This window comes from Psammomys obesus, unplaced genomic scaffold (genome assembly GCF_907164565.1).
Source record: "Psammomys obesus unplaced genomic scaffold, mPsaObe1.curated_primary_1811, whole genome shotgun sequence".
Classification (NCBI taxonomy): domain Eukaryota; kingdom Metazoa; phylum Chordata; class Mammalia; order Rodentia; family Muridae; genus Psammomys; species Psammomys obesus.
The window spans coordinates 30,099,660-30,114,211 of NW_026593286.1; the positions used below are offsets into that span (position 1 = coordinate 30,099,660).

At 40.8% G+C, this 14,552-nt stretch overlaps 1 protein-coding gene across 4 annotated transcripts in view; it reads left to right on the top strand.

Annotated features, from left to right (window-relative positions):
* Positions 1-2,597: 2,597 nt before the first annotated feature.
* Positions 2,598-14,552, top strand: part of Ica1l (islet cell autoantigen 1 like) — a 46,691-nt gene continuing 34,736 nt past the window's right edge. For all 4 annotated transcript variants that reach the window (XM_055616413.1, XM_055616416.1, XM_055616415.1 and 1 more), the window contains exons 1-4: positions 2,598-2,762; positions 4,307-4,379; positions 11,600-11,723; positions 13,220-13,418. In XM_055616413.1, coding sequence (XP_055472388.1) covers positions 2,601-2,762; positions 4,307-4,379; positions 11,600-11,723; positions 13,220-13,418 — 558 coding nt within the window. In that variant the 5' untranslated portion in view covers positions 2,598-2,600. The remainder of the gene's footprint in view (positions 2,763-4,306; positions 4,380-11,599; positions 11,724-13,219; positions 13,419-14,552) is intronic.

Sequence of the window (14,552 nt, forward strand, 5' to 3'; positions counted from 1 at the left end):
TTTCTTTCTTTTTGAGACAGGGTTTTTTTCTGTGTAGTCCTGGCTATCCTGGAACTCTCTATATAGATCAGACTAGCCTCAAACTCAGAGCTCCAACTGTCTCTGCCTCCGTGCTGAGATTACAGGCATGCCACCGTGCCCACCTTCATTGTGGGTTTTTTGGTTTTGTTTTGTTTTTATCCAGGTCTGGTGTTTCCTGTTTGTTATCTCAACACTTAGGATGTTGAAGCAGGAGCATCACCATGAATTCAAGGCTGACTCGGTCTACATAGTGAGTTAGTGAGTTCCAGATCAGTCTGAGCTACAGAGTGAAAAATCTCTCTCTCAAAACAAACAAAAAACAAAAACAAAAGCAAACCTTTTTTCTGCCTTCAAAGTATTTTCTTTGCTGTTTTTTTCCTGTCTTTAGATTTAAACAGTTTGTCTGTGATTTTTATAATCATGTTTATCTCTCTCATTGTATTTATATATCATGACTGTCATTCACAAGTTTGAGGAATATCATATTTCTTAGTGTTTTCTGTTCCACCCTGTCTTGTCTTTTTTTTTTTTATAGTCTTTCTTTTCCCCACTATTTACTTATTTTTTTGTTCTTTAAATTTTTATGGTTTCATTTGCTTTCACTTCTGTTGTATTCACTTTGCTCCTAAGCCATCTCAGCCAGTTTATTTATTTAATTATTTAAGCAGTCTCACTATATATCCCAGGCTGCCTTGAACTTGAGATCCTCCTGCCTCAGCCTCCCAAGTACTGAAATTATAGGTGTGTACCACCAACAAGCTATCTAGTCAATTTTTAAAAAATGATTTATTTTCTGTGTCAGTGCTTTGCCTGCATGTGTTTATGTGTACTATTGGCATACCTGGTGCTTGTGGAGATCAGAAGATGGCATCAGTTCCCTTGGGACTGGAGAGACAGACAGTTGTGAACCACCATGTGATTGAAACTGAGTCCTGTGGAAGAGAAGCCATTTCTTAACTGCTAAGCCATCTCCAGCCCCATCTAGTTGATTTTTAATTAGACCGCTTGAGCTTTGCAACTGGAATCTTTGTTTTCAGTGTTTTCTATAGATTTATTGTGTATAGTCCATGTTAAATCTTTGTGTATATTAGTAAGATCTGCTTATGGTATATCCTTGTTTTTATTTCTTTTGTGTCATTTTGTTTTAGGTGAATGTCATATAGTGTGTGGTTGGGTTGGATTATGGCTTTTAGCTTTACAGGACTTTATATTTTAATTGAGTTTGATTTTTAGTGAGGATTGAACCCAGGGCTTCATACGTGCCAGGCAAACACTCTGACACTGAGTTGTAGCTTTTTTAGGCATTGGATCCTGTGCTTAAAAGGAAGTTTTGTGTACCCTTCAAACAATGCAGTCATACTCAGCATATTGGTGCTTGTTGTTTGCCAAGTTGCCATGCTTTGTTCTCCCCTCTGGCTTTTATATTTTGCTGGGTTTTCTTGTTCTTTTTTGGCCCTGGAAATTTAGAAATGAGCCTACTTTTAACTTAATTAGTACTTCAAAATAAAAGGGACATGGACTTGTTTTTTGTTTTGTTTTGTTTTGGTTTTCTGGTTTGGTTTTTGCCAACAAGGAAAATACAATGAATGAGTCAACTGCCTCTCTGTTCTGTTTCCCTAGTTCACAGGAATAATTTGGTCTTTAGTATCAAACAACTATTATTCTCTCTCTCAAATATTTATTTATTTATCATGTGTACAATGCATGTACACCTGCACACCAGAAGAGGGCACCAGATCTCACTATAGATGGTTGTGAGCCACCATGTGGTTGCTGGGAATTGAACTCAGGACCTCTTGAAGAGCAGGTAGTGCTCTTAATCTCTGAGCCATCTCTCCAGCCCTATTATTGTGTCTTTTTAAAACATCTTTACAAAATGCTTTTTCATGTTTTATTTCCTTATTTTATTTTTATTTTGTTATATTTTATTTCCTTTTAACTTTGTTAAAACAATGACTTAGACATCAATTTTATGATTGGTGACTTACAGTGTTTGTCTGTTTACATGTTTCCTCTATAACTAAGGTTTTCATTTTTATTGTTTTATTGAATATTAAAGTATTTCTTTACTATTTAAAGTACATTTATCCAAATTTTTACATATCTGAAAATGTTTATGAAATTATATTTACCTAATGTAACAGTAGGTACAGAACATTCTTGTAAAGAGGTAATAGTAACATGTAAATATGTTTGTATAAATGTCTTCATTTTTCAGTATACTATAAGATAAAAAAAATTAGAGGGAAGACATGTTTACCAGTAGATATTTATCAAATAGAATTATTTTCAGTCATAACTATAGATCATACACTTTTAACACCTTTGCTTTATAACAAAAATACAAGTAATATTACTCTTTTATCTCTCATTCTCTAGTTGTAATTATAAAATCTAGATCTTATAAAGCAAGCATTATCTTGTTTATATTTAATATAATTTTGGTCTGTCAATTAAATACTGATATGCTAGCTAGATATTTATTATAAGTTAACTATAATTTAAATATATTTAATATATTTGTAATTTATTGATAAGTTTTTAAAAGAAGTCTAATTTTAGTTTGTTTTAGCTACTCCATGGATTCATTTGGGCAACTGCGACCAGAAGATAACCAGTCAGTAGTGAGCAGAATGCAGAAGAAATACTGGAAAACTAAACAGGTCTTTATAAAAGCGACAGGAAAAAAGGAGGACGAGCATGTGGTCGCCTCTGATGCAGAACTGGATGCTAAACTCGAGGTAAATGTGAAGACTGTGTACTGCATGGAACTGGTTATTACTCGGGGTAGGGGAGAACTATAACAAACTTTTGCACCAAGGAGTTTAAGGGGTGTCTTAGTTAGGGTTACTATTGCTGTGATGAAACACCATGACCAAAAGCGAGTTTGGGAGAAAGAGTTTATTTGACTTACACTGCCAAATTTGTTGTCCATTACTGAAGAAAGTCAGTACAAGAACCCAGGCAAGGTGGGATCCTCAGACAGGAGCTGACCAGGCCATGGAGGGGTGCTGCTTACCAGCTTGCTCATCTGGGCTTGTCCAGCCCGCTGTCTTCTAGAATCCAGGACCACCAGCCCAGGGATGGCTCTATCCAGAATGTTCTGGGCCCTTTCCTGTCAGTCACTAAAAAGAAAAATGCCCTACAGACTTGCCTACTGCCTGATCTTATTTTTCAACTAAGGCTCCCTTCTCAGGCTGGAAAAATGGCTCAGAGGTTAAGAGCACTGGCTGATCTTCCAAAGGTCCTGAGTTCAATTCCCAGAAACCACATGGTGGCTCACAACCATCTATGGGGAAATCTGGTGCCTTCTTCTGCTGAGAAGGAGTACATGCAAGGCAGAACACTTTATACATAAATAAATACATATATATTTTTAAAGACTCCCTTCACTCAGATGGCTCAAGCTTGTGTCAAATTGGCATAAACTAGCAGCACAGGACTAGCAGCTTTGCTACAGGATGTTTAGCTGTGCTTGTTATTCAGAGACACCTGTTTAAGGATTACAGTTATCACCCTTTAGTCCCAGCACTCAGGGAGGCAGGGGAAGATGGATCTATGTGAGTTCGAAGCCAGCCTGGTCTACAGAGTTCCAGGACAGCTAGAGCTACACAGAGAAACCCTGTCTCAAAGAAAACAAACAAACAAACAAACAAACAAACAGGAAAAAAAGGCATTTACTCTTTGTGTTGCAAAGTAATCCTTTGGTTCAGTCATATTTGGAGACAGGAAACAACTGCATTAGTTGTAATGTGTTTCAACACGAGGAGAACTTGCCACTGTTTTCCACACACATTGCCACAGAAGAAAATAGTTGTGTTGTTTTTATATGGTGAGGGAATTTATAACATTTATTGTAAAGTTGTTCACTATACAAATATTTAGAATCAGCCATGTGTTTTTCCCCCCATATTTGTACTATTTTTCTTAAAGACTGAAAAAAATAATGGATATAACTTTTTAGCGTTTAGATACTTGGGAACTGAGGGGGAAACAAATTCTGTAGATAAATTCTACACATTTATCACATTCACAGGGAAAATTTAAATGAACTTTCTATATAACTAAGCCTGAAGTACATCCCAGTCAAGGAAAATAGGCATGATATTTATAAAATAGACATATGAATATATGTTTAAACTATACATCCCAACCAAGTAAAATGGACATAATTTATAAAATATACCCAATAGATACTTTTATGCAAATGTTCTGTCTTTGAAGTGCTAAAAGTTGTATTTGTTTATTGTTCTTTAAATTGTTCTAATAACATTTATTTTTCAAGGTTTTTCACTCCATTCAGGAGACATGCAATGAACTTCTGAAGATAGTTGAGAAATATCAGCTAAGACTCAATGGTATGACATCATGGCTATCTGATAATTCCCACTTGAAATAATGTTGGTATGCATTTTTGAAAATGAGTCATCTAATAAGAAAGTAGTTTATCAAACCATTTCATGTTTTTATTGCAAAATATGAATATTTACAGTGACTGTTCTCAAAATCCCCAGTGTCCTTCTTTTCCTTCTTTATTCATGTCTGTTCATTAACCCTTTGACACAGATTCACTTTCTGCTCTGATTTTCTCGATGAGTCTTAGGGTTTGTTTCCATCATTCCAAACGTCTTTTGACCCCTGCAGACTGTGCAATCCCACACATCATTCCTTACTTCTCTCTCAGGGACCGTTGACAAGGTCGCCTGTGTCATGTAGGGGCTTTATTTTAGTTTTAGCTTTTTGAGACAGTCTCATGGTGTAGCCCAAGCTGGCCTGGAATCTGCCTGCCTCCAGCTTCCTGACTGCTAGGATTGCCGGTGTAGACCCCATACCAGGCTCCTTCCTCTGCTTTATTTTCATCCAGTGTACCCCACTTCCTCACCTCCAAGTATCTTTTGTCCCAGAAGGAAATCCAGTGGCCAGTTCTCATCCCCACCTCATTAGCTTCTCCTCAGCTCGCCTTCACTTTGCTTCCACGTACCTACCCTCTCATGAAGGAAAGCTTGCTTCCATATGCCCACCCACTAAGTGGGTGAGAGAGCTTCCTCCCAACGTCATTACTTCTCAGCATCCTGCCTTTGGTGAATTCTTCTTTGACCCCGTCTTCTTCAAGATGGAACTCGGCCTTTGGATTTCTTTTTCCACTTCAATTATAACAGCATATGTCTGTATATTTCTATGTATGTATATATACATACACATGTACACCTACATATATAGACACACATGCAGATACATATATATACATATGTATATGTATATATACTTACTGGATGTGGCAGCCTCTCTGATCTCATACCCTAAACCCATTCATTGAATTGTGTTCTTGTGTTCATAATTGTCTTCACAACAAGCATATCTGTAGCATATGCTCCCTAATTTCCCTTAGATTTTTAGTCCAAGACTATCTTTTTGATGAGGCTTTCCCTTAACTTCCATATCTAAATTTAAACTCCCTCTCCTTTAAAATTCCCCTATGCTCTTGTAATATTCAACATTCTATGTATTATCTTTTGTTTTTACACCTAGAATATGTTTTTCTTTTTAATTTATTATTATTATTTTTTACTTGGAACTAGAGCATGTACATGCCAGGGTCAGAGAGAGACTTGTAGGAGCCAATTGTTTCTTTCCATCATGTGGACTCTGGGGATTGAACTCGGGTTATTATGTTTGCTGGCAAGTGCCATTACACACTGAGCCATTATGCTGGAGCTGGTAATGCAGGAGTTGGTTTTGTTTACCTGTGCGTACCCAAACCTTAAAAACAATATCTAGCATGCAGTCAGTATTCGGTAAATACTTGTTCATTAAATTGCTTCATTGTTTGTGTGATGACTGTCTCCCAACACTTAGGAGGCTTAAGGAGGATGATCACTCTGAGTGGGAGGCTAGTGTGGGCCACAGATTTAGTGCCAGGTCAGTCTAGGTTACAATAAAACCCTGCCTCAAAAAGAAAAATTCTGTCTTGTGAAGCTGTGTAAGTCAAGCTTAGCACTTATAATCAAAGCTAATACTAAAGAAGAACTCCCATGTGGCATAATTAGGCAAGGTGTGTGTGTGTGTGTGTGTGTGTGTCATATATACTATGTATATGCTTTTCCCAAGAAAATAGTTGAACTTTTTGTAACAAAATAAAAGATAGAAAAAGCATGCATTTGGGTCAACTTAGAGACATAATACAGAACTGCAGTTGGAAGTAACTGTGGGGTAAGTAGTTGACAAAGGAAACTCTGTAGAGGGGATTGATTAGGTGGTTTATGGAGGGTAAATAGATGAGGAAAAAAAGATTTGGAGGCCAGGGAATGAAAATAGAGAGAGAAAACAACCAGTATGCATACAAGTTTGTAACTAAGACTAAGAAGAATAAAGGGCAAAGGATTGGGGCCATGATACTCAGGGCCAAAAATACTTTACCAAGTTGTAAAAGGCTGCTGTAACCACTGGACCATCACAGTCCATGGAAATGGAAATGTCAAGAAACACTGGTAAGTTCATGCGTCTTTAATTTTGCATGAAATCACTAGATCTTTGAGCGTCCTCATGGCATTTTAGAGTAAGGAAGAGATCATATATGCAGGTTTTGCTGTGTGCTTTCTTTTTGAGATGAAACAGAAACATGTGGTGTCTAGAAGGTTTATATTAGAGGGTTGTTTTGTTTTGTTTTGTTTTTTAGTTTTCCAAGACAGGGTTTCTCTGTGTAGCCCTGGACTCTCTCTGTAGACCAGGCTGGTATTGAACTCACAGATATCCGCCTACCTCTGCCTCCCTGCGTGCTGGGACTACAGGCATGCTCCACCTTGCCCAGCTTATACTAGATCTTACACTGTATTCATATGTTATACTGCTGATGATACTACCAGACAAATACAGTAGGTTAGTACAATGCTGAGAACTTTCTGTAATGGAGACTGAATGTTGAGCTGGGTGAGCTCAGTGTTGGCTGTGTCACTGAACACATTATAAATACTTGATGGAGTCACCTGCCCAGGTGTGGGCCTGTCAGTGTGGCGTATCTGTTCACGCTGGCAGGCAGGTTTCATCCCAAAAGCAGCACAGCTTGAGCCTCACCTGCCCTTTCAGCATCCATGAAGGTAAGACAAATCAGTGATGATTTGTTCCATGTTCCCAGAGAGCTCTAACGCCTCACACAGAAACGAAGATTTTCCTAATATTAAAGCTATGAGCCAAAGAGAATGCTTATATCTCTTAAGCACTCAGAACATTAAATTATAATGACTCCTGAATGAAAATGAGGACATAGCTCCTCCTAGATATGGCTGAGAAAGTTTTTATTGTAGATGTGAGGAGAGCACAGCCAGAGGGCATCTGGAAGAGTCCAGACAGCCAGTGGGGGTAGGAGGGTGACAGAAGAGAGAGGAGAGAGGGCAAATGATGAAGAAAGGTCCAGGAGCACAGCCAAGAAAGCATGTGGCCAAAATGGCTGAGTTATACAGGAAAAGAAGCTGGGGGAAGGGAATGGAAGCCCAACCCTGGGTTAGAGTGGTGAGGGCAGTGGGCAGTGTGAGAAGCGCTGTGTGGAGGTACTGAGTGACACTGAGATGCTGGCCAGCATCTGCTTTGCTAATAGCCAACTCAGCCATTTGTCCTGGTTTCTTTGAGACCACCATTCCAGCCTTTTGTTGATAAGGAACAACACAATCTCTCTGTAGCTACTACTGAGCTGAAACTGGGACGTTGCTGTTGTTGTTGTTGGGACCCAGGAAGGCTGGGATCAAAGGTTGGGAAGGGAAAGAGAAGTTCGGGCTGGGGGACATTTATTTTGCTTGCTGCCCAGGTTCTCCTCGGGGCTAGGAAAGTGCAGGCTGCTTTGGAGCAGTCTGGTATGCAGATTCTGAAGGAGCACCTGAGGCTGGCACATTGCAGGCAGTTTGGGAGCAGTTTTCAGTCTTCAGTTGAATGGAAATCTGCTGGGACAGATATAGACTAGGGACAGAAAGAAAACTTAGGGAGTTTAGGGAATTTTTTTTTTTTTTATCTTGGGTGTACATTTGAAACTTCCAGGCCCGTGGTCCTGGTAGTTGGGGGAAGGGAGGAGTCAGAAGACCAGGGGAAGGGGAGCCCACCCTCTGGGGTAGGCAGGAGGCAGAAAAGTTTTGGCTGTAGATGGAAAGGAGTACTTATCTGGCGTTGTTTGACCTGTGAGAGGTGGATCCAAGTCTCCTGAGTCCCTGAAGCTTACAAGAGTTCTTTACATTTATAAAAAGAGATAAAGTTTCAGACCTACTGATATTACTGCTGCTTGTAATCTGTACTGAAATCCACGTTGTAGAAAAAGCAGTAGACACATGCCTTTGAGTCATCATCAAAGTTTGGGGACCCAAACAAAATGATTGTGGGTTAAAGTCATTAACACTCTAACCCCTGTCTAGGGACTGGGTTTACAGAGTGGACCGAGCAGCTTTTAGCACAGTAAGAAGCATTGTTAAGTCTATATTTAGAAGGCAACCAAAGGAAACGTAAAAGTTTGAGTTTGTGACAGGGCCAGGTGCCCCAGACCTGTACTCTCTGGATCGTGTTAGTCGCTCACAGTGCAGTACGTGGTTTATTAAAGATGGCAACACAGACTGAGTAGTCATACCCTCACTGTATCATCATGCTCTGTGGTGTCAGCCTGTGGACAGCAGGGAGGAGCAGAGGGAAGAGTGCTGGGCTCTGCGGCTGTCCTGAGAGTCCCAGGACTGCCCATTCAGATTTTGTTGTTTTATTTTTTATTTTAATTTTTATATTAATTACACGTTATTCACTTTGTATCTCAGCTATAGCCCCCTCCTTCATTCCTGCCCAATCTCACTCTCCCTCCCTCATCTCCTCCCATGCCCCTCTCCAAGTCCACTGATAGGGGAGGTGGTCCTCCTCTTCCATCTGACCCTAGCCTATCAGGTCTCATCAGGACTGGCTGCATTGTCCTCCTCTATGGCCTGGCAAGGCTGCTCCCCCCTCAGTGGGAGGTGATCAAAGTGCCAGCCACTGAGTTCATGTCAGAGACAGTCCCTGTTCCCCTTACTAGGGTACCCTCTTGGACACTGAGCTGCCATGGGCTACCTACATGCAAGGGTGATTTTGTTTTCAATAGGTATTATTTCAATAGGTATTTTGTTTTAAATAGGTATTATATTTTTTTCTTCCTTCCTTCCTTCCTTCCTTCCTTCCTTCCTTCCTTCCTTCCTTCCTTCCTTCCTTCCTTCCTTCCTCTCTCTCTCTTGTTCTTTTTTTGTTTTTTGAGACAGGGTTTCTCTGTGTAGCCTTGGCTGTCCTGGACTTGCTTAGCAGACCAGGCTGGCCTCAAACTCACAGAGACCATCTGCCTGCCTCTGGTCCCTGAGTGCTGGGATGACAGGCCTGCGCCCAGCTGTGGGTTTTGTTTTACAGATACACTTAGAAACCAACGCAGTGCTGCCTGTATTGGATGTTGTCTTAGTGTTCGGCTGCTGTGAAGAGATGCCATGGCCGTGGCAACTCTTAAAAAGAACAATGTTTAATTGGGGATGGCTTAGAGTTCAAAGGTTAAATCCATTATGGTCATGGCAGGAAGCAGACCTGGTGCTGGAGAGGTAGCTGAGAGTTCTACTTTCGGATCCACAAGCAGCAGAAAGAGCCAGAGAGCCACTGGGCTTGGATTGAGTTTCTGAAATGTCAAAGCCCAACCCCAGTGACACTTTCTTCAGTAGGGCCACACCTACCTACTCCAGCAAGGCCACACCTCCAGTAATGCCACCCCCTGCGTCTGTAGGGGCCATTTTCATTTATTCCACCACAGATGCCGTTCTGGGCCACCAGTCTGCACACTCCTTACAGTGGTCCTGTGGTGACAGCTTTCGTCATCTTTATTGTTCACTGTGACCCCTATATTATCTTCCAGCCAAAGACACCCCATCTTTTCTTCTGTAGATGACTTTCATTGTGAGATTACCGGTGCTGGGTGGACCTTTTCCTTTTAGCTCTGGTTTGCCATTCTTAACTGTGGCGATTACCAAGGTGGCCACACCAGCAGTCCAGCTGTCCCTTGATTCCCTTCACAGAGATTCTGTATATATGCACATGACGTTTTTGGTTCTTGTGACATCAACAGTTAGTTGCAGCTCCTACTGTGACTAGTACTGCCCAGGGAAATCCAGAATTTCCCTTCAGAAGTAGTACCACGTCCCATCTCCACATCCTGAGCACACAGAAAACCCTTTTCAGTTTTCAACCTCAGTTTTTTCTCTAAGGTGGCCAAGGTAAAAGTAGGCCTTTGTTGTCCTTTCCTGTTCCCTTTAACTCAGAGCGCTTATGGCCTTTTCCTCCATATCTGTTTGAGAGTGGTTTGGAAGCTATAGGTAGGGAACTAGATTGGTGTTCCTAAAACAGTCTTTGTTAGAGGAGTAATATTTTGCTTTATGAACTGACACTTTTGTAAAGTGTAATAAGAATGATTTTAGGCTAGGTGTGGTGATGCACACCTTTAATCCCAGCACTCAAAAGGCAGAGGCTAGTGGAGCCCTGTGAATTTGGGTCAGCCTGGTCTACCTAGTGAGCTCCAGGAAAGCCAGGATTCAGTAGAGACAGGCATCTCACAAACGAAAAGAAAAAAGAGGGCCAGGTGTGGTGGCACATGCCTTTAAACCCAGTACTTGGGAAGCAGAGGCATGAGGATCTCTGTGAGTTCTAGGCCAGCCTGGTCTACAAAGTTCCAAGACAGCCAGGGCTACATAGAGAAAGCTTGTCTCGAAAAAGAAAAAAAAAGAAGAAGAAAGTAAATTTCTAGAGTAAATAACTAGAAATGACATGCCAGCCAGGTGTATTCTAGGAGACTCATGGAATGGAGGCCAACCTCAGCTACACAGGAAGTCAAGGCTTTCCTATGCATGCTAAGATCCTGTCACAGAAAATAAGCAAAAAACAAAACCTAATCTTACTTCTGTGTGTACATTGGGCCTCACACTTGCAGAGCCCAGGTTCTAAGCTCCTCCTCCTCTCAGCCAAGCCCTGCTGGTCTTTTTTTTATTAGCTGTGACAGATACGAAAGAGTCAAATTAGTCAAAGTCTCTTGTTTTTACTTGGCTTCTTCTCACAGCTGGCAGCATACCTGGGACCATCTCTTCATGGTCCAGGCTGGGTCTCAGTGCACCAGACAATTTTTATGGTTTGACTCATTTGTGGGTCTGCCTGTTGTCACTGACAGTTTTCCAGAAGAACGTTCTGCTGACTCAGCATCTTAACTTCCTAGCATGCTTGTAAAACAGTGTGTTCCAGACTGTTGAAGTCAGCCTCTCCATGGTGGGAGACCCACACAGGAGGATTTTCCTTCTCCCTGCAATTCTTACTGGAGAGTTTTCAGTTGTGTGTTTAAATCCTTAAGTTTTGAGTGTGTGCGTGTGCGTGCATGTACCCAGGTGCCATAGAACCTGTGTGGAGGTCAGTTCTCTCCTTCCACATGTGGGTCTCCAGCACTGAGCTCAGGTTGTTGGGCTTGGTGGCAAACACCTTTACCTGTGAAGCCATGCCTCCTGCCTATTGTGTTTTAAGCAAATGATGAAATCAAACAATGAACTAAACTGTACTTTTTCTTCTCTAGTTATATCAGAGGAAGAAAACGAACTAGGGCTCTTTTTAAAGTTTCAAGCAGAACGGGATGCGACTCAAGCTGGCAAAATGATGGATGCTGCTGGCAAGGCACTCTGTTCCTCAGCCAAGCAAAGGTTTCCCGCAGCTTTTTTTCATCCTTTGGTTGTCATAAGATGCTTCTGTGCTAAGTCTGCATGTTCAGCTAAGAAACTGCCTGTTTTAATAAGGCAGCGAAATGTGTTTCAAGAGAAATGTGTTTGGGGATAAGTTTTTTCTTACTTTATTCACTTTATTTATTTGCATTCAGAAAAATTACTTAAAAATTGATGCTCTTGATTATCTAATTCCTAAAAATAGCAGTTAGGACTGTATTTCTGCTTCTCAAGTGGTTTACTGTAATAGTCACAAAATGAGGACTATTTAAGATATGAGTTTCTATTACTTTCTGTTTCCCTGTTTTCTTGTGTGATGCTGACAGTCTAGCCCAGAGCCTCATGCAACCTAGCAGGTGCTCTACCTTGAGCTGCACATCCTCCATCATTCACTTTTTGACACTGTACTATGATCAAATCTAAACTTTTCTTTTTAAATAGAAATTTAATTTTCTTAGAAAAGTTACTATGTAGCCGAGGCTAGCCTAAACTCATAGATACTCACCTGCCTCTGCCTTCTGGTGTGCTGGCATTAAAGGCTTATGTCACCATAACCAGCCTGATTATTTTTCTTAATTTCATACTTTCTACTTATTATTTCATAGTGTTTAGCATAAAGATATGTCATAAAGACTATCCTGTACATATATATATGTATATGTACTGAATATGTACTATATGTATATGTATATATATGTGTGTGTGTATATACTGTAAATGCAGCTCAAATGCTTGTATTGCAGGAAAAAAATGAGAAAACTGACCTCAGGTTTGTACTCTGGCCTAGGTGGCTCTATTCTGTAGTGCCATATTAGTGCAGAGGTCTCTAGGGCCACCATATCAAAAGCAGCCTTTGAATGTCTTAATTTAAGATGTGCTTCTCCTTCTCCTCTTCCTCCTCCTCCTTTTTAAAAAACTTTAGACAGGGTTTCTCTGTGTAGCCTTGGCTGTCCTGGACTCGCTCTGTAGACCAGGCTGGCCTCAAACTCACAGAGATCAGCCTCCCTCTGCCTCCCAGAGTGCTGGGATTAAAGGTGTACACCACCTCTGCCTGGTACTTCTTAAACACCTCGTTTTCTGTTCTCACCTCAGCTTATAAGAACTGTATCCTCATTAGTGTTTCTAGCTTTTTATCTAATCTTTTGAACCCAAGATTTCCCTACACTTACCAATTGAACATTGCCAGTAAATGACTCTGTGACTTAGGTACACAGGCTCTTTGTTGCCTCAGAACTCTTTTTTAGGTGGTAGATGTACCTGGAGGGTTATTTCTGTCTGGATCAAAGATGTTTCCTAAAATTAAAAAGGGATTACCTGTAGAAAATCTTTCCTTGCAAGTCAGAGGCTGCTTTCTAGATCTTCAAGGCATGTCAAGAATTTTTTTTGTGACTCATCTACGTGGTAAATACATGTCCCAGTACGTCTAGAATTTTGGTTATGGTTGTACAGGCCTCTGATCTTCACCTCTCTGCCATTAGATTGGCCTTGTGCACCCCCCTGTCTCGTCTGAAGCAAGAAGTAGCAACGTTCAGTCAGAGGGCAATTTCTGACACCCTGGTGACCATTAATCGAATGGAGCAGGCACGCACAGAGTACAGAGGAGCCCTGCTGTGGATGAAAGATGCATCGCAGGAGCTTGACCCAGATACCCTCAAACAAATGGAAAAGTTTCGAAAAGTAAGACCTGTGTCCTTTCTCTTTCCTTGGGTTGGTTTATGTCTTTTATGTACATGGGTGCATGATCATCTGCACAATAGAAGAGGCCATTGGACCCAATTGTAGACGGTTGCAAGCCAGAGCAGAGCAGCCAGTGCTCTTAACCACTGAGCCAGCTCTTTAGTCCCTCCTTTTCTTGGCAGTAACAGAGAACTAATACAGAATAATTTAACAATGTTAATAAAATATTAGCCTTTAAAAAAAAGATAGGATTTCACTGTATAGTCTAGGCTGCGCAGAAATGCAAGCCTGAGAGCTGGCATCACAGACGCTCACCACAGCCCACTCTAGACTCAAGTCTTGGTTGCTTGGATATTTCAGCAGATGTACCCTTTCCATGGCATCTAGCTCCCACTCTTATTTTTTAAAACTTTCACAAATGTTCTATCACATTTTAAATATTGCTTACCTAGAATTTTGGGATTTATGTACAGATAGAAAATAGTTTATTATTAGTGGGAAAATATCTAATGCTGAAGCAAAAATCATGTGAAAATTATTCTAAGAAAAAGTAGAGTTTATTAATTTTTCATTCTGCTACAGTAACTTATACGTTGTAAATATATTTTTGTTAAATAAATTCATTATAAATTACATCCCCTAAGGTTGAAGATGTAGTTCACTGGTAGATTCTTAACAAATAAAGATATATTCGTACCTTAAATTTACTGTATATGGATATTAAAATTCATTCACTAATTCATTTCATATTTAGAACCTATAATAAAGTCATGATGTTCAGTGCTGAGAGAACCCCCCTGTACAGATACTGCGAGTAGCTTGCCTCCTGTCTCAGTTACTTCATTGCTGTCAGAGGACACCATGATCAAAAGTGACTTAAGGAGGAAAGGGCTCCACAGCACATCCATCTTCAAAGGAGCTTGGGGTGGGAACTCAGGTGGAGAAGGATCCTGGAGGCAAGGAGTGACGCAGATGCCACAGGAGGGCTGCCTCCTGTTTTGTTTTTTTCCTTATGGCTTGCTTAGTCTGCTTTCCTATAGCACTCAGGACCACTAGCCCAGGGTTGGTACACACTGAGCTGGACCCTCCCACATCAATCAAGAAAGTGTCGCACAGCTCACCCCAGCTCATCTG